This window comes from Ovis canadensis, chromosome 8, assembly GCF_042477335.2.
Source record: "Ovis canadensis isolate MfBH-ARS-UI-01 breed Bighorn chromosome 8, ARS-UI_OviCan_v2, whole genome shotgun sequence".
NCBI classification, from domain to species: domain Eukaryota; kingdom Metazoa; phylum Chordata; class Mammalia; order Artiodactyla; family Bovidae; genus Ovis; species Ovis canadensis.
Window position 1 is genome coordinate 10,747,883 of NC_091252.1, and position 23,565 is coordinate 10,771,447.

General features: G+C 42.0%; 1 protein-coding gene across 2 annotated transcripts in view; it reads left to right on the forward strand.

The window, feature by feature from the left end:
- The window catches only part of CD109 (CD109 molecule), a 133,617-nt gene that overhangs the window by 87,499 nt on the left and 22,553 nt on the right, over window positions 1–23,565 (forward strand). For both annotated transcript variants that reach the window (XM_069598016.1, XM_069598017.1), the window contains exons 18-23: window positions 4,142–4,283; window positions 5,343–5,460; window positions 7,311–7,424; window positions 9,246–9,464; window positions 10,483–10,627; window positions 14,277–14,453. In XM_069598016.1, coding sequence (XP_069454117.1) covers window positions 4,142–4,283; window positions 5,343–5,460; window positions 7,311–7,424; window positions 9,246–9,464; window positions 10,483–10,627; window positions 14,277–14,453 — 915 coding nt within the window. The remainder of the gene's footprint in view (window positions 1–4,141; window positions 4,284–5,342; window positions 5,461–7,310; window positions 7,425–9,245; window positions 9,465–10,482; window positions 10,628–14,276; window positions 14,454–23,565) is intronic.

A 23,565-nucleotide genomic window follows, 5' to 3' on the forward strand; every position in this document is an offset into this window, starting at 1 on the left:
ATCCTATAGTGTTTGGAGTTTAATGTATTTGGAAGTACATCTGGGCCATGACATGGAGTGGTCTTCAGCTCCTGTATAGATCTTTCTAATGATTACTTTCCATTTTCTCTCTGTAACTTTTTGACATGGCTATATTTCTGGACATATTGAAAGATCTTATGCCTCCAGTTTGTGTTGTAAACTGTGATGTTACTTTGGAATTAGTCAAACGGAGGCAACATATTTTTGAAACATTTCTGTTCTGTAGCTTTTTATTGTTCACCTAGAAAATAGCCCAGATACCACGAAGTATGCAGTCCACACACACACACACACACACTCACACACATACACACACACTCACACACACTCTCTCTCTCTCTCTCTCTCACACACACACACACACACACACACACACACACACGTCTCCTCAGTCTGCATTCTTCCCAGGCAGGATCACATCGCACATCCCCGTTCCCTGGATTGCTAAGTAGAGTTGACCACCCAACTAATTAAAGGATGTGCTTTAAGAAAAATTCATAAAGTGTTTTACTTGAATTGTTCATTTTAACTTCTTCTAAAAAATTAGCTGATTGATGAGACTGTGTCGGGTCTTAGTTGCGCTACGTGGGGTCTTCGTCACGACATGTGGGGTCATTTGTGTGGTGCAAGAACTCTCTAGTTGTGGCGCGTAGACTCGGTAGTTGTGATGTGGGGGTAGCAACTTGGTAGTTGCTTCAAAGCATGTGGGATCTTAGTTCCTGGACCAGGGATCGAACTCTTGTCCCCTGCATAGCAAGGTGGATTCTTAGCCACTGGACCACCAGGGAGGTCCCCATAAAATATTTTGACTGAAGGAAATGTATAAATGAGAATGATTAATTCTGGAGGCTGTTCTCACTTCTTTCAGGTAAAATGATACAAAATCATCTTGAAAGACTACAGAACTATCATAGTTGCTATCCATGACTTTCTACCCCATGTTCCCCTACTAAACTCCAGACTCTCCGTTTTGGGGTTGGTTCTTGACACCGTAGGACACCTGAGCCTCTGTCCTGAAGTTTTAAGAACAATTTTATAGTCTTAAAGATTTTATGAAGTCATTATGATCTCTGTGTATATTAAAGACACATGGCACTTTTAGCTTTCTTCATATAATCATTTATCCTAGGCAGCCTTCCAGCCAATCTGATTATGCATGCTTTCTCTGTTGGTCTCAGCTTTTGCCCATCTTTGTTTATGTTTACTTATCAAATCCTGGTGCTCACTATCATACTCATTCTATTGTTAGTAACACTCGTTGTAATCCTTACCTTTTCTGAGAACCTTCTACGTTTTCACTGTAACAGAAGAAACCTGATACTTTTACTGGTATATTATGTTCCTGGAAAACTTCAGGTAATTGACATTAATTTTTCTGCCTCTCTTCTGGTTCATGATCTGAAGGTGCATGTTGTTGTTTAGTTGCTAAGGCATGTCTGACTCTTTTTGGGACCCTATGGACTGTAGCCTGCCAGGCTCTTGTGTGCATGGAATTTCCCAGGCAAGAAGACTGGAATGGGTTGCCATTTCCTTCTCCAGGGGATCTTCCTGACCCAGGGATCGAACCCACATCCATCTCCTGCATTGGCAGGCAAATTCTTTACCACTGAGCCACCAGGGAAGCCCCCTACCCCCAGTAGGTGTATAGAGTTCAGTATTTTCTTGACTACTTCAAGACCACTGTTCAGCAGTCCTCAGTTAAAAGCCCCTTATCATTTGAAACTCAAAAATTTCAATCACATATCCTCTAATCAACATTCAGTCACCTGCTTTCCCTTTCCCTCTCTCTATGTTAATGACTCTCACAGAAGAGTCAGAGTCTGACTGCTTTGTCTTCTTGGGGGATTTGAATGTGTGGGTGGCCCGTCTACTGTGCACTGTCACGTGACTATCACCATGGCAACAGTAGTCATAAGGTCACGTCACCACCTACCGTAGATCTACCCCTAACATTTCAAATGCCTGTCCTCCTACTTTGCATGTGCCTTCACTCCCCTAATTCTGTTAAGTGTCTTCTTTGGTTTTGACCCCTCCTGGTTATTTTTGGTCACTGACTCCTTCTGCCCATATTTGCCCCTAGTACCTGGACCATGGGCTTCCCAGGTGGCTCAGTGGTAAAGAAACTGCCTGCCAATGCAGGAGATGCAGGTCTGATCCCTGGATAGGGAAGATACCCTGGAGAAGGAAGTGGCAGCCCATTCCAGTATTCTGGCCTGGGAAATCCCATGGAGAGAGGAGCCTGGTGGGCTACGGTCCACGGGGTTGCCAAAGAGCTGGAACATGACTAAACAACAACACAACAGCAACAACCTGGACCACGTGGTCAGTCGGTTTGGTAGAATTCTTCCCTAATCCCTGGTCCTTCCATGACATCTTCCCCATTAAATTCAACTCTGGAACAACTTGATTGTTTATCTTACCCCTCCTGAGTCTGCACCCTGATGCCCCACAAATACCTTAAATTCTAGGTGTCACAAACCATTGCTCTTCCCTAATATGATCTGACTGATATATGAGCCCTTGAGTTGATACAATTCCATATATCTGTTAATGAAATCATCATCTACCCGCATGTTCACATCAGAAACCCAAAACTCAGCCTTCTTTCCTCTCTGCCAGATGCAGAACAGCACAGTGACTAAGAAAGGAGTTTACCGAGAAATACTTCTGACTTTCAACCCTGGCTTTATGACTCTGAGGAAATTCATTAAGCTCCCTAAACCTCAGGTTTCTCCTTGAATTATAAGCAGTAGTAATATTGCCTCTATTACAGGGCTGTTAGGAGTTTAAATCCAGAAGCATGCAAAGTGCCTTGCACTTGTTTGGTACTCAGAAATCTGCAATTACCTATTATCAGTAGATGATACTCATATTTGCCTGGCATGTAGGAGGCAATGGAAGTTCAAGCTTGGTCTAGTAGGGCAAACCAACACACAGGTAGAAGAGTGTGCTGAGGGGTGTGATGGGGCGGGAGAGTGCGGTGGGGATGCACAGAGCTCATCTAACTGGGAGGCCAAGCAGAGTTGTCTCAAGGCTGTCCTTCCTCTCCTCTGCTGGGTGCCAGCTCCTGGGCAGTGCGAGAACCTTCTGCTTCTCCTACATCCATTCCCCCATCTCTAAACCACTGTTCTCACTGAGACCAGAGTTTCCATTATAAAACATGGAATAGATCACGTTTCTAATTTATTTTAAAACCTTCAGTAGATCATCACTGCTTAAAGGATTAAGCCCAAATCCTTCAGCATGGGATAACTGATATTTTAAAATCTGGACGCAGGCATTCTTTCTCTTCTGTTTATGCCAGTCTTCCCTAATAAGCACTGTCATATTCTCGACATGCCTTTGTACTTAGCTTACTTTTTTTCACCCTTCTTGTATGGGATATTCTTTACCTGAAGATGTAAGGAAAATGTAATGCAATAAACAACACAAGATGGATTTTTTTCCTAGCTGCACCCTCTGCATTATTCAGTTTCTATGTAAAATCAGCTGTTCTCTGCATGGTAGACATTTCGCCCGAGTGGACTGTCACTCATGTATTTGTTTGCCTTCTCCATAGACAGTGGGTGGAGCTCATTGCATTCATCTCTGAATCTTTGGTAACTTCTTCAGTAAAATTTTATTTTTTAACATTTTGTTTTGAAATAGTTTTAGGCTTATAGAAAAGTTGAAAGAATAGAGTTAGGTGATCCAGTATCTGTGTGTCAGTGTGACTGTTTTGTAAGAAAAAAAGCTAATAAGCTGGATTTTTGTAGCATCTTGTGGCAGGTACAGCCTAAGGCATTCAGCACTAGGAATCTAAGAAGAAGAGAATAGCAGAATTGGAGGTAACATTTAAAAATGGGGTTTAACGTATTTTTTTTGCAGCTGAACTGCAAGTAGTTTTTTAGGTATTGGTTGTAGGGCCAGAGAACTTTTTTTCCCAGCTCTACCATAGTTGACCATGTGGCTTGGGGTAAGTCACATGACTTCTGTGGGTCTCGGGTGTCAAATGAGAAGGATTGGAGAAGATAAACTGTAAGGGCCTTGTCAGCTGAGAGATGCTGTAATTCTGTGCACTAGGTTTATGAACATTATCTACTGTGACTTTCCCCTAACAGTTGTCAATGCTTACTTGTAGATGACAGCGTAGAGTTGGCTGAGAGGTTTGTGGATGAAAATGAAGGCTACTTGGTAGATCTTCATGACTTTTCTCTGGGTAGCAGTCCACGTGTGCGAAAGCATTTTCCAGAAACTTGGATTTGGCTAGACACCAACATGGGGTACGGATTAAAGTTTTGTCTGAATATATTTTGTTTGGTCTTAGTTTTAAGTAAGTTTTGCCCTCTTTCTAATGTTTCAGTATAAACATAGTGTGATAAAGAACTAAATAGACCAAGGGTTTTTAAAGAATGATATTAATTGTATCTAAATATAGTATTTAATTGGAGAAGGAAATGGCAACGCACTCCACTATTCTTGCCTGGAAAATCCTTTGGAGGGAGGAGCCTGGTGGGCTATAGTCTGTGGGGTCACAGAGAGTTGAACACGGCTGAGCAACTGAACACACACATGCATAGTGTTTAATAAAGCTGCATGCGAATTGTGACGGTAAGAGTATCCTCAAGGAGAAGACAGGCCTTTTCTGAAGAAGAGTGATTTTAATTTCCTGAAGTCGCATGGTGCTCACTGGGGGAAGACTGCTGGGAGTTCCTTTGTTGCTTGGGGTGGGAAGCGCTCACGATTGTTCCTTCTGCCTTGTGGTGCCCCATTAAACATCCCTGTGAGCCACAGGCAGAAGAGGTGTGGGTATTGAACAGAATTCAGTTTAGCTAACAAACTCTGTGCCAATGGCATGATGACTCAACAAGTAAATCATGAAATCTGCGTATATTGTGAGTCAGCTATTTATGGGAACTTGAAATAAGACACGAGTCACACCTCCAAAAACAAATAACAGCATTGACAAGAATACAGAGGGAAACTTTTATGCATATTGAGAGAGACAAATGGGAGTTAAATTTGGAAAAGGGTATTTATTATCTATATAAAATTTTTGAAAATGATGCTTGTCTTAAAGATATAAATATTATAGAAAGATTTTTATTGGAATATGGATCAGTTTGCAGTGTTATGACCTTATTATGACCTGTTCCTTGAGAACTTGGAATGTATTATTTTATGCTTAGATCGTTAAAAAAATCTAGATATGTATATTATTTGGAAAATTAAAATTTCCCAAAACATGAAAATTCTTCCAAAACATGGTTTAGGTTATGTTGGCCTGTTTTGAAGTGTGTCTGTTCTTGGTTTTGTGACTTTTATGTTTACCTTGACTTCAGTTCCAGGATTTACCAAGACTTCGAAGTTACTGTGCCTGATTCTATCACTTCTTGGGTTGCAACTGCTTTTGTGATCTCTGAGGATTTAGGTCTTGGACTAACAACTGCTCCAGTGGAGGTAGTGTACGAAAGAGCTGCTTATAGATGGTACAATGCCACGAAGCGAAGAGAGTGTCAGCTCCTCAATGGATTTTAAAAAAGTGATTGCTTGTGATGTTGATCATAGTTTGGAGATTTCTTGGTGTTTCCTTTTTGTTTTTTATCCGTTTTACACTTTCAAGTGTGAACTGTATTAAACTGTCAACTGTGCTAGCTCTGTATTGAGATTTGGATAGTAAGTTTATTATTGACTGAGTCCAGTCACTTCCAAAGGCCAGAAGAGAGAGAATGCCCTCTTTAAAGACGAGCAGAACTCAGAATGTCCCCTAGGAAACATTCCTTCACAACTCTTTGGTCAAATTATATCCCATGTCACTTCCTAAACCGTCACTGACAAGAGGAATATAATGACTGTGATTGGTCTTAGACCAGTAGCTTTCAGCGCTGCCATATCTGAAGCTGGTTTTTAAAAACAGATATTTTGTTTTGTCCCTCAACCATCTATGCAAATGAAATGCATAGAAAATTTAATATACCTTCATATTCAAGTAAAATAATCAGTAAGATGTCCTAAGTGAAGTACCAAGGAAAAATAAAAGGAAAGTAATGTATAATAAAATAATATACTTTTTAGTATGTAAGTGGCCAGGCATAGTTGCACAAGAAGGCCTAGTAACATATTTGAATATTTATGTGGTACATAGAATCACCTTGTGTGCAAGAGCTGCAAAATACAATTTGATATACATGTATTGATTTAGCAATGCGAAAACCTTGAGTGGTGCTGCCTGTGGTGATGTAAAGTTTTTAAATAGTGAAGAAGTTTTGGTAAAGTTACAAAACAAAGGGCAGTTTCCTCTTGATTTACAAAATAGTTGTTTATTCATAGATGCTTTGGGTTTATATATGTGTTGTACTTAGGTTGTAAGTCCAGGTTATTATAACCAGGTGCTTTATCTACATGAAAGAACATTTAAGAATCATAAGGAACACAGGACAATTCTTCATTGTCTGGGACCGTCCAGAGCATGCAGGCCTTCCCTGCTAAGTGCCAAGAGCACTCATTGTGACAATCTGAGACTGCCACAGATTTCCAAATAAACTTCTAAGAAAGAATTCACTGCTGCCAGTGAGAAGCTTGGCCAACACTATCAGAGTTTAGGTGACCAACATATATGTATGCGTTCATATGCTGGGCTTCCCTGGTAGCACAGACAGTAAAGAATCTGCCTGCACTCCAGGAGACCCCAGTTAGATCCCTGAGTCGGGAAGATCTGGAGAAGGGAATTGCTGCCCACTCCCGTATTCTTGCCTGGAGAATTCCATGGACAGAGGAGCCTGGTGGGCTACAGTCCATAGGGTAGTAGGCAAAAGATCATTTACTTTTCATAGGAGCCTAAGACAGATGCTGTTTCATTTGGGCAGTGGCTTTCAAAGCAGAATGATGGAATCGGCATGGCAGAGTAGTGGAAGAGGAGCTTGGCTATGGCCTCAGATACGGCGGGGTCCAGTTCTGGCTCTTGCACTTTCCAGCAGTGTGCTCTTATACCAGTTACAGAGGCGGCTGAGCTTCAGGTTTTTTTCCTGTAAAATATGACCATAACACCTGCCTGCATAGGTGTGATGAAATAATTTGTATAAAGTCCCTGGTTCCTAGAAGGAGTTTCATAAAATATAGTGATTACTGTGTTATAAATCACAGCAGTATGCCCCTGTTTATTTAGGATAGGTTGCTATTTTCTGTTGGTAGGCAAGAGGACATTTCTATGTGAAGCTACTAATAAGTGTCATAGGTTTTGTGAGATTTAAGTGTGTAGAGTGTGAAGCTCTGGACTTAAATAAAATCTGTATTCATTGTGTTCTTTCCAGCTCCAAGCCTTCCAACCATTTTTCATTTTTTTGAATCTTCCATACTCTGTCATCAGAGGTGAAGAATTTGCTTTGGAAGTAACCATATTCAATTATTTGAAAGATGCCACTGAGGTAATGTGCTAAAAGGTTTGTTCATCGTTTACATGTCAGGAAAAAATGAAGAAAACGTGCTGGCATTGGGTTATGTAGTGTTTGGGCATCTACAAATTGTATGCATTTCTGGAATATTGAAAATAGCTGTACTTTGCCCACCATTTCTTCAGCTTATTAATGTTGGAGGATATTGCTGGCATGTCTGGGTGTTTTCCCAATTTCTAGTGCGGGTTCTTTGCTTTAGTCCCACGACTTCATTTCTTGACATCTCTTCCTCTTTCCTGCCCTTTCTCCCCACATTTCCCCCCTGCTGTACTCCCACACGGAGAATGTCTTGCCACTTCACACTGCCATTGAGTGCCCACTGCAACTGGCGAGAATTTATTCCTTTCAAGGACTGGTTTGGAACTAAGGTGTCTTCTTTGAGGAATCTCACTCATGCTGTTAGGCTTGCGGTCCCCATATTTGTACAATATTTTATGTTTTTTTTAAAATCTATTTTTAAATGGAGGATAATTGCTTTGCAATGTTGTGTTGGTTTCTGCCGTACAGCAACATGAATCAGCCATGGGTATACATGTGTCCCCTCTCTCTTGGGCCCTCCCCACCCCCCGCCATCCCACCCCTCTAGGTTATCACAGGGCACTGGGTTGAGCTCCCTGTGTTAATGTGTTCTGTTTCCAAGGCTTTGATTTTGAGTCATGGTCTGGTGTCCCCTCAGCCAATCAGTTCCCTGTACGGCAGGGGTAGGCCCACTGTTCGTATTGTGCCCATGGTGGTGCTAATGAAATGATTCCCACACCACCCCCACCCCCAGACTAGGGATTGTAATTAACCTCACTACCATCATCTCTTTAAGCACTATGTCTAGAGAATAAGCTGGTTCTTATTTTCTAGTTTTACTTTTTAATTTTCTCTTTATAGTGTAAAGAGCAAAAGATCTGGAGTCAGAACGCCCAGATTCGGTATCCAGCTTGCCCACTTAATGACAAGTAACTTAACTGCAGTTTACTCATCTGTGGGAGGTGGGAAGGAGGTTCATGTTTGGGAGCTCATGTACACCCATGGCGGATTCATGTCAATGTATGCCAAAACCAATACAGTATTGTAAAGTAAAATAAAGTAAAAATAAAAATTAACAAAAAGAAATATTTTGAGAAACAGATGAGAAAATAAGTGGGAAAAACAATTAGTAAAGTCTAAGATCCAGAGAAATGATCTTCTTGATGAGCCTGGCAACTTTGATGTACTCTACGAAAGTTTACAGCCAACATGTGCTTCAGGACTAGTGTCTGAGTCATACTCTTCTTGGAATAATTTTAGCAGAGATTCTCAATGAGTGTAACAACATTTCATCCTGTTTGCCTCAGGTTTTTCTAATGGGACTAGTGTCCCAGGATGACACAGCTGAGTCAGGCTGGTGGTAGTACCATGACATGAAATAACCCAGCTCTCAGAAAATGAGAGAATTTAATGTTAGTGGGAGTTTAATGTTAGACTTGAGGAAGGCCATTTCCGCACTTGTCTTGAGGTAGGTGGAAAAAGCGTGAAAGCACTAGGTTTTTCCTGTTACCTCTACACGCTCTTCTTGGCTGAACCTTTCTGTCTCATTTTTCTCTAGTCTTGGGCCTCACAGATTTAACCGCACTTAAAAGGGTATGGCAACCCACTCCAGTATTCTTGCCTGCAGAATCCCATGGACAGAGGAGCCTGGTGGGCTGCAGTCCATAGGATCGCAGAGAGTCGACTGAAGTGACTTAGCATGTATGCACAAAGCAGCATTTTACTGAGGAGCAATTTATTATACAGAATCTTTGATGACCTTTTTTTTTCTTTCAGGTTAAGGTAATCATTGAGAAAAGTGATGCATTTGATATTTTAATGGCTTCGAATGAAATAAATGCCACGGGACACCAACAGACCATTCTGGTTCCCAGTGAGGATGGGGCAACCGTTCTTTTCCCGGTCAGGCCAACACGTCTGGGGGAAGTGCCCATCACGGTCACAGCTGTTTCACCTGCTGCTTCTGATGCCGTCACCCAGAGGATTTTAGTGAAGGTAAATACTTGAAGTCTAAAATGAAATGGAAATACATAATTGAAAAGGAAGCAGAAGATGGTTTTTCTCATGGTTAAATTTGTTTTCAAGACCTAGTAGGACATCTTCTCCACCCTCCAGGAATGCCCAATGTTTTTCTCATCTAAATGTAAAAATATATCATGCAATTGGAGGTAATTGCCAACATCTTATTCAAATTTATAGTATGATTTTAAAGCAGGTTATATTTATACTCTGTGTGACATTGGAATCCTCTTAAATTGTGTCACGTTGATATATAGATTTTGAATTTTGGAATTCCTCAGTACAGGTAGAATAGGTTTTGTAGGTTTTTTTTGGAGAAGACAGGATGCACAAATAGGCAACTCAGCATAGTGGATAAGCACTTGTGTTCTGGAGGGAGGCAGCCCTGGGTTTCATCCCAGCTCTGTCAAGGATGCCTTTGGACAAGGTGTTTAATCTCTGTCTTTGAATTATAAAAGGACCTATTTCAGAGGGTTTCTCATCCCCTTTTTATCTTCTCCTTTATCATTTCCATTGCCATTCTGTGAACTATCTTCTTTAATTTAAAGAGAAAGTAAACATTTATTAATGAGTTTGAACCAAGAATCAAGACCTTGTAGGTACTTATCTAACCATACACAACAGATGATTAACTCATTATCTGCCTATGCTGCTGCTGCTGCTAAGTCGCTTCAGTCGTGTCCGACTCTGTGCGACCCCATAGACGGCAGCCCACCAGGCTCCCCTGTCCCTGAGATTCTCCAGGCAAGAACATTGGAGTGGGTTGCCATTTCCTTTACCAATGCATGAAAGTAAAAAGTGAAAGTGAAGTCACTCAGTGGTGCCCTACTCCTAGCGACCCCATGGACTGCAGCCCACCAGGCTCCTCTGTCCATGGGATTTTCCAGGCAAGAGTACTGGAGTGGGGTGCCATCGCCTTCTCTGTTATCTGCCTATAGTTTTCTCTAAACAGAGGAATAGAGACCATGTTAATTCTGTTACTTTTTATCAACAGGCTGAAGGAATAGAAAAATCGTATTCACAATCCATCTTGCTAGATTTGACTGACAGCACGCTACAAACTACCCTGAAAACACTGAGTTTCTCCTTTCCTCCTCATACAGTGAGTGGCAGTGAGAGGGTTCAGATCACTGCAATTGGTAAGAACAGAGTATATCACCCTCACTACTGGTTTATTTGTATATGGTAATATACATTTCTCATTTATTTGTCCATGCATTTTCTTTTTTAATAAATTATTTAAATTGAAGTACAGTTGATTGACCATGTTTTGGGGAAACAGTAAAGTGATTCAGTTATACATATGTATATGTATGTATATATATATATATATATATATATATTTCAGATCCTGTTCCATTATAGTTTATTACAAGAAATTCAATATAGTTGCCTGTAATACACAGTAGGTCCTTTTTAGGTATATTTTCTTATTTAATCCTAATTAAATAAGAAGGAGTTGTAAAAAGCTTTAGTTGCTGCCAACCACTGATTACAGTAGAAAGGCAGGTAAGATGTGTGTCTGGACCAGTTCTTCTCAGTCTTCAAGGCGCACATGGATCTTCTGGGGACTCTGTGTGAAGGCGGATTCTGGCTCAGTAGGCGTTCTGCGTTTCTAACAGGTTCCCAGGTGTTGCTGATGTTTCTGGCGAGCAGTCCACTGTTTGAGTAGCAAGGCCACAGTATTGTGTGGCTGGAGGGAGGAGTTGTTCTGCCTTTGTGGCTCTCAGTCACTGGTGAATATCACAGCCTTCTGTGGCGCTTTGAAAATACGCAAATGTCTGGGTTCCACTCCCAGTCCCCTCGGTGAGACTCCCTTGGGCTATGGCTAGGGCATGCATGTTTTGGAAAGGTTCTGCTAGTGCTTCTGACAACCAGAAGCTGAGGACCACTGCCTTGGGCAGTTCTCTGTGCAGAACACAAGTACCCTGTACTGACTTAGTACCCACTGACTTAGTCTCCTTCTCCTAGTTGCCTTGGTAACCCCAAAGGACTTTCAACCATTAGAACTTCCACAGAAATGGCTTTTTTGTATAGTTGTGCTTTACAAATAACTGAAAGAAATGTTTAGATTTTGTTGTTGTTCAGTCGCTCAGTCGTGTCCGACTTTGTGACCCCGTGGACTGCAGCACGCCAGACTTCCTTGTCCTTCACTATCTCCTGGAGTTTGCTCAAACTTGGGTTGATGATGCCATCCAACCATCTCATCCTCTGTCGCCCCCTTCTCCTCCTGCCCTTAATCTTTCCCACCATCAGGGTCTTTTCCAATGAGTCGGCTCTTTGCATCAGGTAGCCCAAGTATTGGAAATGTTTTGATTAATGACATCTAAATAATTTGTTAGGTCTTTGAGGTTTCAAGACCTAAGGCACTTTTTCAGAGGTTCTTTTGAATCTCACCTGCAGGTGTGGTGCTTTTTATTATTACTCCAAACCATCAGTCCCTCTAGAGAGGGCTTTTTGGGGAGCTTAGACATAATTCTTAAAAAGAAATAAACAAACTCTCTGTTAAGGAGAACGCATCCTGCTTAAGCACGCCCTGCAGTGGTGGGGTGCTGGGAGATGGTATGGCGTGTGTGCACCCATACAGAGGGAAGAGCTCGAAGTTTTTTCTTTTTAAGCTTTTTATTTTGTATTGGGGTAAAGGCTACCCACTCCAGTATTCTGGCCTGGAGAATTCCATAGACCGTACAGTCCATGGTGTCGGAAAGAGTCAGATACGACTGAGTGATAGCTTATGGTGAACGGTGTCGGATTTGTCATCTCCGAAGAAGATTTAACGTCGGGACCAGGGACCAGGCTTGATCACTCAGGAGCTTTTGTGTAGCAGAGTTTTATTAAAGTGAAAAAGAACAGGGAAAGCTTCTGACATAGACATCGGAAGGGGAACGGAGAATGCCCCCCTTGCTAGTGTTAGCAAGGGAGTTAAATACTTTTTAAATTGGTTATTACAGTAAATCAAAAGAATGTCTCAAGGTTGTAAACATCTTACTAGACTCATTCCCATAATATACATTTTAAGATAACAGAAGATTTAGAAGATTTTCAGGAAGGAGAAACATGTCCTCAAGCAGGGTATATTATCGTTATATAATCCTTACTAAGGAATGTAGGAGAAAACGTTTGTCCTTTCCTCCTTGAGAATTTCAGACCCCTGTCTCCTCCTTGAGAGCCCCAGACCCCTTTCTCCTCCTCGGGGACCCTGGCCTTCTTACCAGCCTGCCTAGGAACTGATTCTCTCGTGAGCGGCTGTCACTGTCTTTCATAGCCAGTTAACAGTGTTGTAGTTTCGGGTGAACAGTGAAGGTACGCAGCCACACATATACATGCATCCATTCTCCCCCAAACTCCCATCCCATCCCGGCTGCCACATAACATTGAGCAGAGTTCCATGTGCTATACAGTAGGTCCCTGTTGGTTATCCATTTATAATAAAGCAGTGTATACATCTGGAGAAGGCAATGGCAACCCACTCCAGTACTCTTGCCTGGAGGATCCCATGGAGGGAGGAGCCTGGTAGGCTACAGTTCATGGGGTCGCTAAGAGTCGGACACGACTGAGCAATTTCACTTTCACATATGTTCATCCCCAAACTCCCTAACTGTCCCTTCCCCCCAAGAGCCTTGAAGTTTGAGTGTGTACCATCTTTCCTTATGTTGGAATGAATCTGCCTGTGATTGTTGACTATTCTGAAGTTTAATTTTAAAGTTGGATTTAAAGTAATGTTTTTTTCAAGTTTTATTTTTATATAGTATTTATTTTTAAAAACCTGTTTGGTTTTTTATTTTCTATTAAAAAACCTATTTGTGTTTTCCTTGGTGAATATTGGCTTGCTTCTTTGAATATTAAAAGTCCAAGTTTATGTTCACTTCGAATATTAAAAGCATAATATGCAGTAGTGGTAATAATAAGAAACAAAACCTGCCCTGGTGTTTACTTCTCTGAGTTAACATCTAAAGTTTGAGACGTGGTACTCTCGCATGACTGCAGCCTACCCACGTGAAAGTCTTCCTCTCTTATTTGGATTCATTTTTCTAGGAGCAAGTTTTTAATAGGTATTTGGACTTGGAATGGTGACATTTTTAAAGTAAACCACACTGACGAATGTTCTTCTCTACACAGTTCAACCATAGTGAGGTCAAAATTAGAACTCAGCCTTTACATTTCTAAATTTTTACTTATTTTCTAGAGTCATGGTGTTAGAATGTAGGTAGAGGAATGTGGGTAAGAGTGTGTTTTGTTTAACTTTACGTTATTAACTTTGAAAAGTACTTTTAACCGTTTTGATCCTGAGACTCACTGAAATGTATATACCAGTTAGTTCTACTTTGTTGTTGAAAATAAAGCACATTGAAAAATACCACAAGCCCTGCCCTTAGAACGTCATTTCAAGATTGTATAGTGTATTAGTAAGGAAGTCAAAATAAAGTTCTATTTATGTGAAGAATACTAATAGTAAAACTTTACTTCCCTGTATAAGAATGATGATTTCCTAATGCAAATCCTGACATTTTGGTTAGAAATTAAAAAAAAAAAAATTACAGTTTGCTTATATGTGCTGTATCTTTGAGCTAAAAGTCTCCTAATTGTTGCATAATCTACAAGTTCAGTACCATTGTATAATCATTTATTTGACCAATCTTCCTAAAAGCCTGATGTAAAGTTTCTGCTGTGTTCCTGGCAGTGAGACAGTCATAGTGCTTCAGTGTTGGGCGCCTTCTGCTCTCTTTGCCACTAGGAGGTATGGTTATTGGGGATTTGCTGACCTTGATAAGTATCCTGTGCTTTCAGGAGATATTCTTGGTTCTTCCATCAATGGCTTGGACTCCCTGATTCGGATGCCTTATGGCTGTGGTGAACAGAACATGATAAATTTTGCTCCAAATATTTATGTTTTGGATTATCTGACTAAAAAGAAACAATTGACTGAGAATTTAAAAGAAAAAGCCCTTTCTTTTATGAGGCAAGGTAAGCATTTTAGAAATATACTTTTTTTTTTGTAAAAATGCATTTGCTTCTGTTTTTGGTTTGTTTTTGGTCAGAGTTGACTCTAGACTGTATTTCAAAATGGACGGATTTTGTCTTCGCTGTGTGATTGTGACATGAGATGGTGTGGAATGTGCTAGAAGTGTTAACAGCTGTCACTACTTGTCCTCAGCTCCAGGCTCACTGACTGCTGCTAAGATGTTTGTTAAAAAGGAGTTTGATCCTGGAGGGGCTTATATTTTCATAAGGGATTGGAAATTTAATGTCACTTAAAAATCTGATGGTGAAGGACAGGCAAGGCTGGTGTGCTGCAGTTCATGGGGTCGCAAAGAGGTGGACACGACTTAGTGACTGAACAACATCAAAAATCTGAAGAAATGAGTATTCATTGAGTCATTCCACATGTCTGGAATATCTCTTAGGAGCCAGGGTCAGTTCCCATGCTGAGGCAGCAGGAAGTCAGGCCTTTCCTCCCAGGGAAGTCCGTGTTCAGTGGAGAAAGTCTGTATGTAATGAACACGTGTGGCATCACGTGCAGGGGGCTTTTAACATTCGAAGTAGCTGGGGGCTAGGAGGGAAGAGTGAGTATGGGGGCCCCTCCTGGCCACATGGAAAACATGATAACTCTGCCCTGGCGCCCTGGGGAGGCTGATGCTGTTTGCAGACACACAGATGCTCTGTGTCTACAAGTTACTACTACTAATAATTAACATTGGTTGATGCTTACAAATGTGGCAGGCAGTGTTCTAAGCACCTTACATAATATTTTACTTACTGGTCACAGTCAGTATGGTTATTGTCCTCCTCTTTTTGCAGATGAAAGTCTGTAAACACAGAAAAATTCCCTAACTTGTTAGGTCACTTAGCAGGTGAGTGGCAGACCTGGGGTCTGAACTCACTGTCTGGCCCCAGAATCCATACTCTTAATGTCCGTACTTAGGAGAAAATGGAAAGTTGTGAGGCATTTTTAACAATGTAAACTTGATTTTTTCCCAATACTCTAAAAGCTAGCCACCCAGAGTCACAGTTTCAGCTTTGCGCTTCCATTAGGGGACCTCTAGCAAGATCTAGGTGGCTCAGGGGTAGAGAATCCGCCTGCCAATACAGGAGATGCTGGTTTAATCCCTGGGTCAGAAAGATGCCCTGGAGAAGGAAATGGCAACCCACTCCAGTATACTTGCCTAGGAAATCACATGCACAGAAGAGCCTGGTGAGCTACAGTCCATGGGGTCACAGAACAACTGGGCATGATTTAGTGACTAAACAAGAAGAAGTAACATCTCTGTGTGGCTGAGTTTATCATTCTGCACAGTTTGGGGTACCTGCTGTCCATCAAACTGATGAGGAAATTGGTCAGAATTATAGGAAACTGCTTGTTCAATATAATCTATAAATGGAATGGACACTTTCCATCCTACCTTTTTTAAAACAATGAATGGGTTAAATGCCAATAGATGCAAGCTTGTTAGTGATTTGGCTAACTTTTCCACAGTTAAGAATGAGAAAACTCAGTATAGACGTCATTTTAATGTGAGCTTTTCTTCCAGGTTCCCTCATTATGAAGGGGCATGTTTATCCTAAACTAACTGCTGTGTAATAATGATAATAACTTACCCTGTTTTACAAATATTTTAATTTAATTTTCACAAAAGCCCTTGGAGATAGGAGACTGTTATTGCTTCCATTTTGCCGATGAGAAAACTGAGGTATGGGAGGCTAAATAACTTCCCCATGGTTCCACTGGATGGCCTGCCTCCCAAGTCCATGGTCAGAATGCCAAGAGACAGCGTTACTTTGCAACATTCTTAGGTTGTTGGAAGCAATAGGAGAGGATGGAGGAGGACCAGGAATTGGGCCAAGACTCTTCAGTATGACCAACATGCAAGAGGTCTCAATGGGAGTTCTGAAAAAATAGGAAGGGAGGCCCATGGCCCCTGTAGGGAAGAAGAGGCCAGAGGATAGAATCTCGGGTGTCAGGTTAGACCAGAGTGAGTTGTGAGATGTTAGATCCAGGAAGCTGAGCTGCAGTCAGTTTCCTGAGCACCCCTTGGGCTAGGTGGGCAAACACGGGCTGAGTGCAAGTCTGGGGCTGCGTGGGAGGACAGACTTAAGGGAGGCTGGGGACTGGGATCAGGGCTGGATGTGACCTGACTTCTGCAGTGAAGGAGATAGTGGTAGGGTTTCCATCAAATTAGAGCCAGGTGTTTCAGGCATTTAGGTTTCCCTGGTGGCTCAGATGGTAAAGAATCTGCAATGTAGGAGAAGTTCTGATCCCTGGGTCGGAAAGATCCCCTGGAGAAGGAAATGACAACCCATTCCAGTATTCTTGCCTAGAAAATTCCGTGGACAGAAGAGCCTGGTGGGCCATAATCCCTGAGGTCACAAAGAGCTGGACACGACGGAGCGACTGATACTTTGCAGGAATTTATGACATCTCATGCCCAGGTCCTTAAGTCCTCTAGGAAATTCTCAAAGATGTAGCAATTGGTGCTTTCTGTACTGAAAGAAAGTGAAAGTGAAGTCGCTCAGTCGTGTCCGACTCTTTGCGACCCCATGGACTGTAGCCTACCAGGCTCCTCTCTCCATGCGATTTTCCAGGCAATAATACTGGAGTGGATTGCCATTTCCTTCTCCAGGGGATCTTCCCAACCCAGGGATTGAACCCAGGTCTCCTGCATTGTAGACAGACGCTTTACTGTCTGAGCTACCAGGGAGGTACTGAGCTGCCCCTTAAAAATTATTCTCCTTTCTGCATATGTTTGTGAATCAGCCATGTTTTTTTCAGTTTAGCTATTAATTTATTTAAAACCAATGGTAAAAATATCAAATGTTCTATCATATATGCAGAAAACACATGTTATTAATGTTTCAAGAAAAATGGTACTTATATACTAAGACATTTCCTCTGTGATTTCCAAGTACTTATGATCTTCATGTAATGCATCTTTGCATGTCCTCTACCTGGAATGGCCTTCATGATCTATGAACTATGTTTGCTTGATAAAATCCACTGATTTTAAAAGTGATTCAGTCATATTTTAAATATATAAATACAGGAGCTGCTTTTTTTCCAAGAGGCAAGCTTATTGGAAACAGGGTAACAGGGTAAGTTATTATCATTATTACACAGCAGTTAGTTTAGGATAAACGTGTCCCTTCCTAATGAGGGAACCTGGAGGAAAAGCTCACATTAAAATAATGTCTTTACTGAGTTTTCTAATTCTTAACTGTGGAAAAGTTAGCCAAATCACTAACAAGCTTGCCTTGAACTTGATTAAGTTTAAGCAGTGGTACCAGGGATTCTTGGTATAGTGTTCAGTTCAGTCGCTCAGTCGTGTCTGACTCTTTGCGACCCCATGAACCGCAGCACGCCAGGCCTCCCTGTCCATCACCAACTCCCAGAGTCCATCCAAACGCATGTCCATCGAGTCAGTGATGCCATCCAGCCATCTCATCCTCGGTTGTCCCCTTCTCCTCCTGCCCCCTATCCCTCCCAGCATCAGGGTCTTTTCCAATGAGCCAGCTCTTCACATCAGGTGGCCAAAGTACTGAAGTTTCAGCTTCAACATCAGTCCTTCCAATGAACATCCAGGACTGATCTGCTTTAGGATGGACTGGTTGGGTCTCCTTGCAGTCCAAGGGACTCTCAAGAGTCTCCAACACCACAGGTTCAAAAGCATCAATTCTTCGGCGCTCAGCTTTCTTTATAGTCCTACTCTCACAACCATACGTGACCTCCGGAAAAACCATAGCCTTGACTAGACAGACCTTTGTTGGCAAAGTAATGTCTCTGCTTTTTAACATGCTGCCTAGGTTGGTCATAACTTTCCTTCCAAGGAGTAAGCGTCTTTTAATTTCAGGGCTGCAGTCACCATCTGCCGTGATTTTGGAGCCCAGAAAAATAAAGTCAGCCACTGTGTCCACTGTTTCCCCATCTGTTTGCCATGAAGTGATGGGACTGGATGCCATGTTCTTAGTTTTCTGAATGTTGAGCTTTAAGCCAACTTTTTCACTCTCCTCTTTCACTTTCATCAAGAGGCTTTTTAGTTCTTCCTCAAGTTCTGCCATAAAGGTGGTGTCATCTGCATATTTGAGGTTATTGATATTTCTCCCGGCAATCTTGGTTCCAGCTTGCGCTTCTTCCAGCCCAGCATTTCTCACGATGTACTCTGCATATAAGTTAAATAAGCAGAGTGACAATATACAGCCTTGACATACTCCTTTTCCTATTTGGAACCAGTCTGTTGTTCCATGTCCAGTTCTAACTGTTGCTTCCTGACCTGCATATAGGTTTCTCAAGAGGCAGGTTAGGTGGTCTGGTATTCCCATCTCTTGAACAATTTTCCACAGTTTATTGTGATCCACACAGTCAAAGGCTTTGGCATAGTGTATGCCACACTAAAATCAGGTGAGATGTTGGTATAGAGCCATAATAGTTATAGTTAAGGAGATGAGTAAAAACTATTTTTCATAACTGCATCTTTTACAGACAAGATTTGGCTGGTCAAGTAGAGAGTATGTAGGCACTAGACTGGTGCTTTATAACTTGATATATTATATTCTTTGAGATATTCTTTGAGATATTACATTCTTTGAGAGAGTATAGAGAACAGAGAAGCCTGGCATGCTGCAGTCCATAGGGTCACAAAGAGTAGGACACGACTTAGTGACTGAACAACAACAAATAAAGTGAAATATTTTAGAAAATGCCACTGATGGAATATTTTATATATTTCCAGAATGTTGGCCAATCAAATATCAATGCTTTAAAGAGACAGAATAAGTTTTCTAGCATGAACCATTTGGAGTGAAAGTCACTCAATCGTATCCGACTCTTTGCGACCCCATGGACTATACAGTCCATGGGATTCTCCAGGCCAGAATACTGGAGTGGGTAGCCTTTCCCTTCTCCAGGGAATCTTCCCAACCCAGGGATTGAACCCAGGTCTCCCTCATTGCAGGCAGATTCTTTACCAGCTGAGCCACAAGGGAAGCCCATTAAGGAATAATAATTTACCCCTTAAGAATTTGAGTTTTTGTCCCAGCCACTTTGCTGTGGGTTAGTATTCACAGATGCCCTAAAAAATGAACACTCCAAATCCTCAGTATCCGTTTTTTGTTGTTGTTGTTGTTGTTGTTGTTCTGAAAGGAGTGCTGGTCCTCCAGGCCTGTCCCAGCAAGGTATGTGCCAAACTGCAGTTTCAAAGCAGCCGTGCATTGCATTTGCTGGTTGCTAGAGGGCGTAGAGCCGCCAGAGGGCAGTAGAGGCTGTGTGGGCAGAATGAAGAGCCCTGGAGCTGGGAGGTGGGCGAGCCCCCTACCGCGTGGGGTGGAGCCATGGTTCTGGCTTCGGTGGGGGCTGTCAGCCCTGGGCTCTGAACCGTGCCTCCTGCTCTGGGCTGGTTTCCCAGCCTCGTTTCTCCACCTGTAAGATATGGGTAAATGAGCACCCCCTTCTCAGGGCTGTTTTGAAGACTGAATGAAGTATTTTCACGTAGAGTAAATGCCCAGGAACTACCAGCTGTCATATACTTAGTTGCATCTAAACTAGGAGATAGGACCTCAGGTCAGCAAGTCAGTGCTGCCTGTTCCGCCTCTAAGAACAAGTGTGAGTCCCTCCACTCTCCCCATCCCAGGCCGATGGCTTTATTCTGATGCGTGGTTGCTCCCCAGCTACTCCAGTGGCTTCCTGAATAACACTCTTTGTCAACATGCTCACCTTCCTTTAATTCAGTTTCTGCATATTTTATAATAGAAAGGATCTTTGGATAATGTCAAGATCATGAGACTTTGGTAAGTTCTCCTGCGGATTCCTGGCCGAGGCTTGCAGGCCCTGAGCGAACGCCGGACCCTTCTTTCACATGTCCTGCAACTACCCCCTCAGGGCTCTGTCCTGCTGTCTGGTGCGCTCCCAGGGCCGCGGTGCGCAGGGTCTTCCCACCCGTCCTGCCTTCTCCTGGGGTGCTCTCCCTCCGCATCTTTCCAAGGCTGGCTCTTTCTGGTCATCTAAGTGGTGTTTTCCTCAAAGTGGCCTTCTCTGACCTGTTAGTAGCTCTGACTTAAATTATGCCATTTAATATTCTTAAATTATGCCACTTAGTATATTCTTCATCATACTTGACATTATTTAAAATGTTCTTGTTTTCCCATTATCTGTCTCCTGCCCTAGAAGGTAAGCTCCCTGACAGTGGGAACTGCTTGAATCTCTTCTCCACAGGGTGACCATTTGGGCCGCTCAGTACGTGAAGAATGGGTGAGGATATTCGTATCAGCGTTAACTTCGTTGGGCTTTAGGTTGATCATCCTAATGTGGAGCTTGAGTCTAGAAGATCTCTCAGGTGTTTCCATGATGCATGGTTATTTCTAAACAGCACAGTGTCTACCTGGCTCTGGCAGGTTTTTATGAACTAGGAAATGTGACTAGAGATTTGAACCTGTTACCTTTTGAGCTGGCGAAATGGCTGATGGGAATCAGTCCAGCTGTTGTTGTTCATTTGCTCAGTCGTGTGCAACTCTTTGTGACCCCATGGAGTGCAGCGCGCCAGGCCTCCCTGTCCTTCACTGTCCCCTGGAGTCTGCTCAAACTCATGTCCACTGAGTTGATGATGTCATCCAACCATCTTCTCTTGTCCCCTTCTCCTCCTGCCTTCATTCTTTCCCAGCATCAGGGTCTTTTCAAATGAGTCAGTTCTTTGCATGAGGTGGCCAAAGTATTGGAGGTTCAGCTTCAGCATCAGTCCTTCCAGTGAACACCCAGGACTTCCAATGAACACCCTTTAGGATGGGCTGGTTAGATCTCCTTGCAGTCCAAGGGACTCTCTAGAGTCTTCTCCAGTGAGCTCCTCAAAAATGCATCTTTTCACATGATGAACTAAATCATATTAGTTATAAAGTAGTAGACAAAAACTTCTCTGTGTCATGATTTTCATTATGAGATCAGTGCCTCATTTCAGGGACTCTGTTTTTCCTTTTGCTATCACGTTTGCCAAAGTTTTAAAAAAATATACCATAGTTGTTTTAAATTTTTTAAGGGATTAAAGTGGCTTTGACACAAGTCATGATTATATTATTAAATACGTTTGTGAACAGCGCATGGTTTTCCTTAAATCATGCTTGGCCCAGGAGCCCTGTGACCTAACCCTGTATTATTATTATTTTTTTATCGAAACAACAGTTACATCATTGAATGAAGTATCTTTTACTGTCCAAAAGAAAAGAGAGTCATAAAATGAAAACTTGTTCAAATATTTAAATTGTAGTTCCTGCAGCTCAGTTTTTCAAGTAAGACCAAACTTAGTTGAAAACACATTATACTTTCTCTGTTGAAAGAAAGACAGGGAACAGTAGGTTTCAGAACTCTGATGCTGCATTTGGCCTTCACAAGAATGGCTAGAGGCAATAGTGAAGATGCTAAAAAAAATGTTGGTGAATTTCTCACTGTCCATTTCATATCAGAAAGAGTAAGGAAGTTAATAATGAATACTTTACTTTTAGTATAGAGAATATTTTAATCAGTTTTTTTTTTTTGCCAGAGAAAGATACAGCCACAAACAGCTGATTTTACTTCTTTTATTTGTATGCAGTTGTGACACTTGTGATAAACTAAGACAAATCATGTTTAGAACTTTGCTTTTCTATGTGCTTCTATGAGTGGTACTTTCCTCTTTATTATGATAAATTGTACATATTTTACATTCATGACTATTCCAAAGAAAATTCATGACCCACAATGTATATATCTTGTCCGACCCTTTATAAACAACAGTTCATGTGTCATTATTTTAAATTTTAGAAGTGTCTGTTAATTCTGATTATATATTACTTTCTAATGCAAGAGCTCTTCATGAAACTATGAACTTAAAGGCAGTACTCTTATTTCCTCATAAACTTTTGGAGAAAACCATGTTTTTGCCTTTCTCATCTGGAGATGAAAAGTCTCCAATTTAGGTGACTACCCTGGAACACTGAATTACTATACTAACAATAAAGCTTACAGCCAAGCAAGCTGTCTGTTTCTCTTATGGAATTGGATGGCTTGGAGGACAAGTAGCCACGGGTTCTCTCATGATACACGGGTGGCTTCAGACAGGGGAGGACGCCTCACCGGAGATCCTCTTGGTTCTGGTTCCCTCCTCTTTTGCCCAGGGAGCAGAGCTGGAGGTTTGGAGTCTCAGTTTCACCTAAACCATTTCAGGAAATGTACTCTGTACCTGGAGACTATCTGCGAGTCATCCCCCTCCTCGGGGCTGGCTGCTCCCGGAGAGAGAACTGTGCCAGTTGTTGATATTAATGGCGATGGTTGGAGGTCAGCCAGCTGAGGGGTAATTTCCCTACATGCTGATCTCATCTCTCTGAAGGTTTCACAGGAACCCATCCTGGGAACTGCCGCTGATGTGACTCAGGCGAGGCACTTGGTCCTCCCCTCAGGTTGGTCCATCTTCCACAGAAGCACCTCCTCTAGCGCTGGAGGGACCTGGAGCATCCCTTGCCTTTTCTCCCCTTCCCTTCCTCTCCTCCCTGTAGTTTGTCATCTGCCTTTCAACTTTGCCTCTAGTGTTTTGCCATGGGAAAGTTTAAAACAATTTTGTTGCTATTATCAATTTTTTTCCCTTAAATTTGGATGGTTAGAAAGTCCTTTTCTACACCCATGTTAGAGAGCAATGTCTATTGTTTTTTGAGAGCATGTAAAAGGTACTGTGCAAAGGACTTTTAATATATATATAAATTTTTTATTTTCTACTAGAGTATAGCTGATTAACAATGTTGTGATAGTTTCAGGCAAACAGGGAAGAGACTCAGCCATACCTATACATGTATCCATTCTCCCTGGACTCCCCTCCCACCCAGGCTGCCATGTAACACTGAGCAGAGTTGCCTGCGCTGTGCAGTAGGTCTTGTTGGTTGTTATACTGGGTGAAGTAAGTCAGACAGAGAAAGAGAAATAGCATATGACATCCCTTATATGTAGAATCTAAAATGATACAAACGAACTTATTTACAAAGCAGGAACAGACTTACAGAGCACGAATTTATGGCCCCTGGGGGGAGGGGTGGTGGGAAAGGACTTTTCATATATTAATTATTGAAAAAGCTC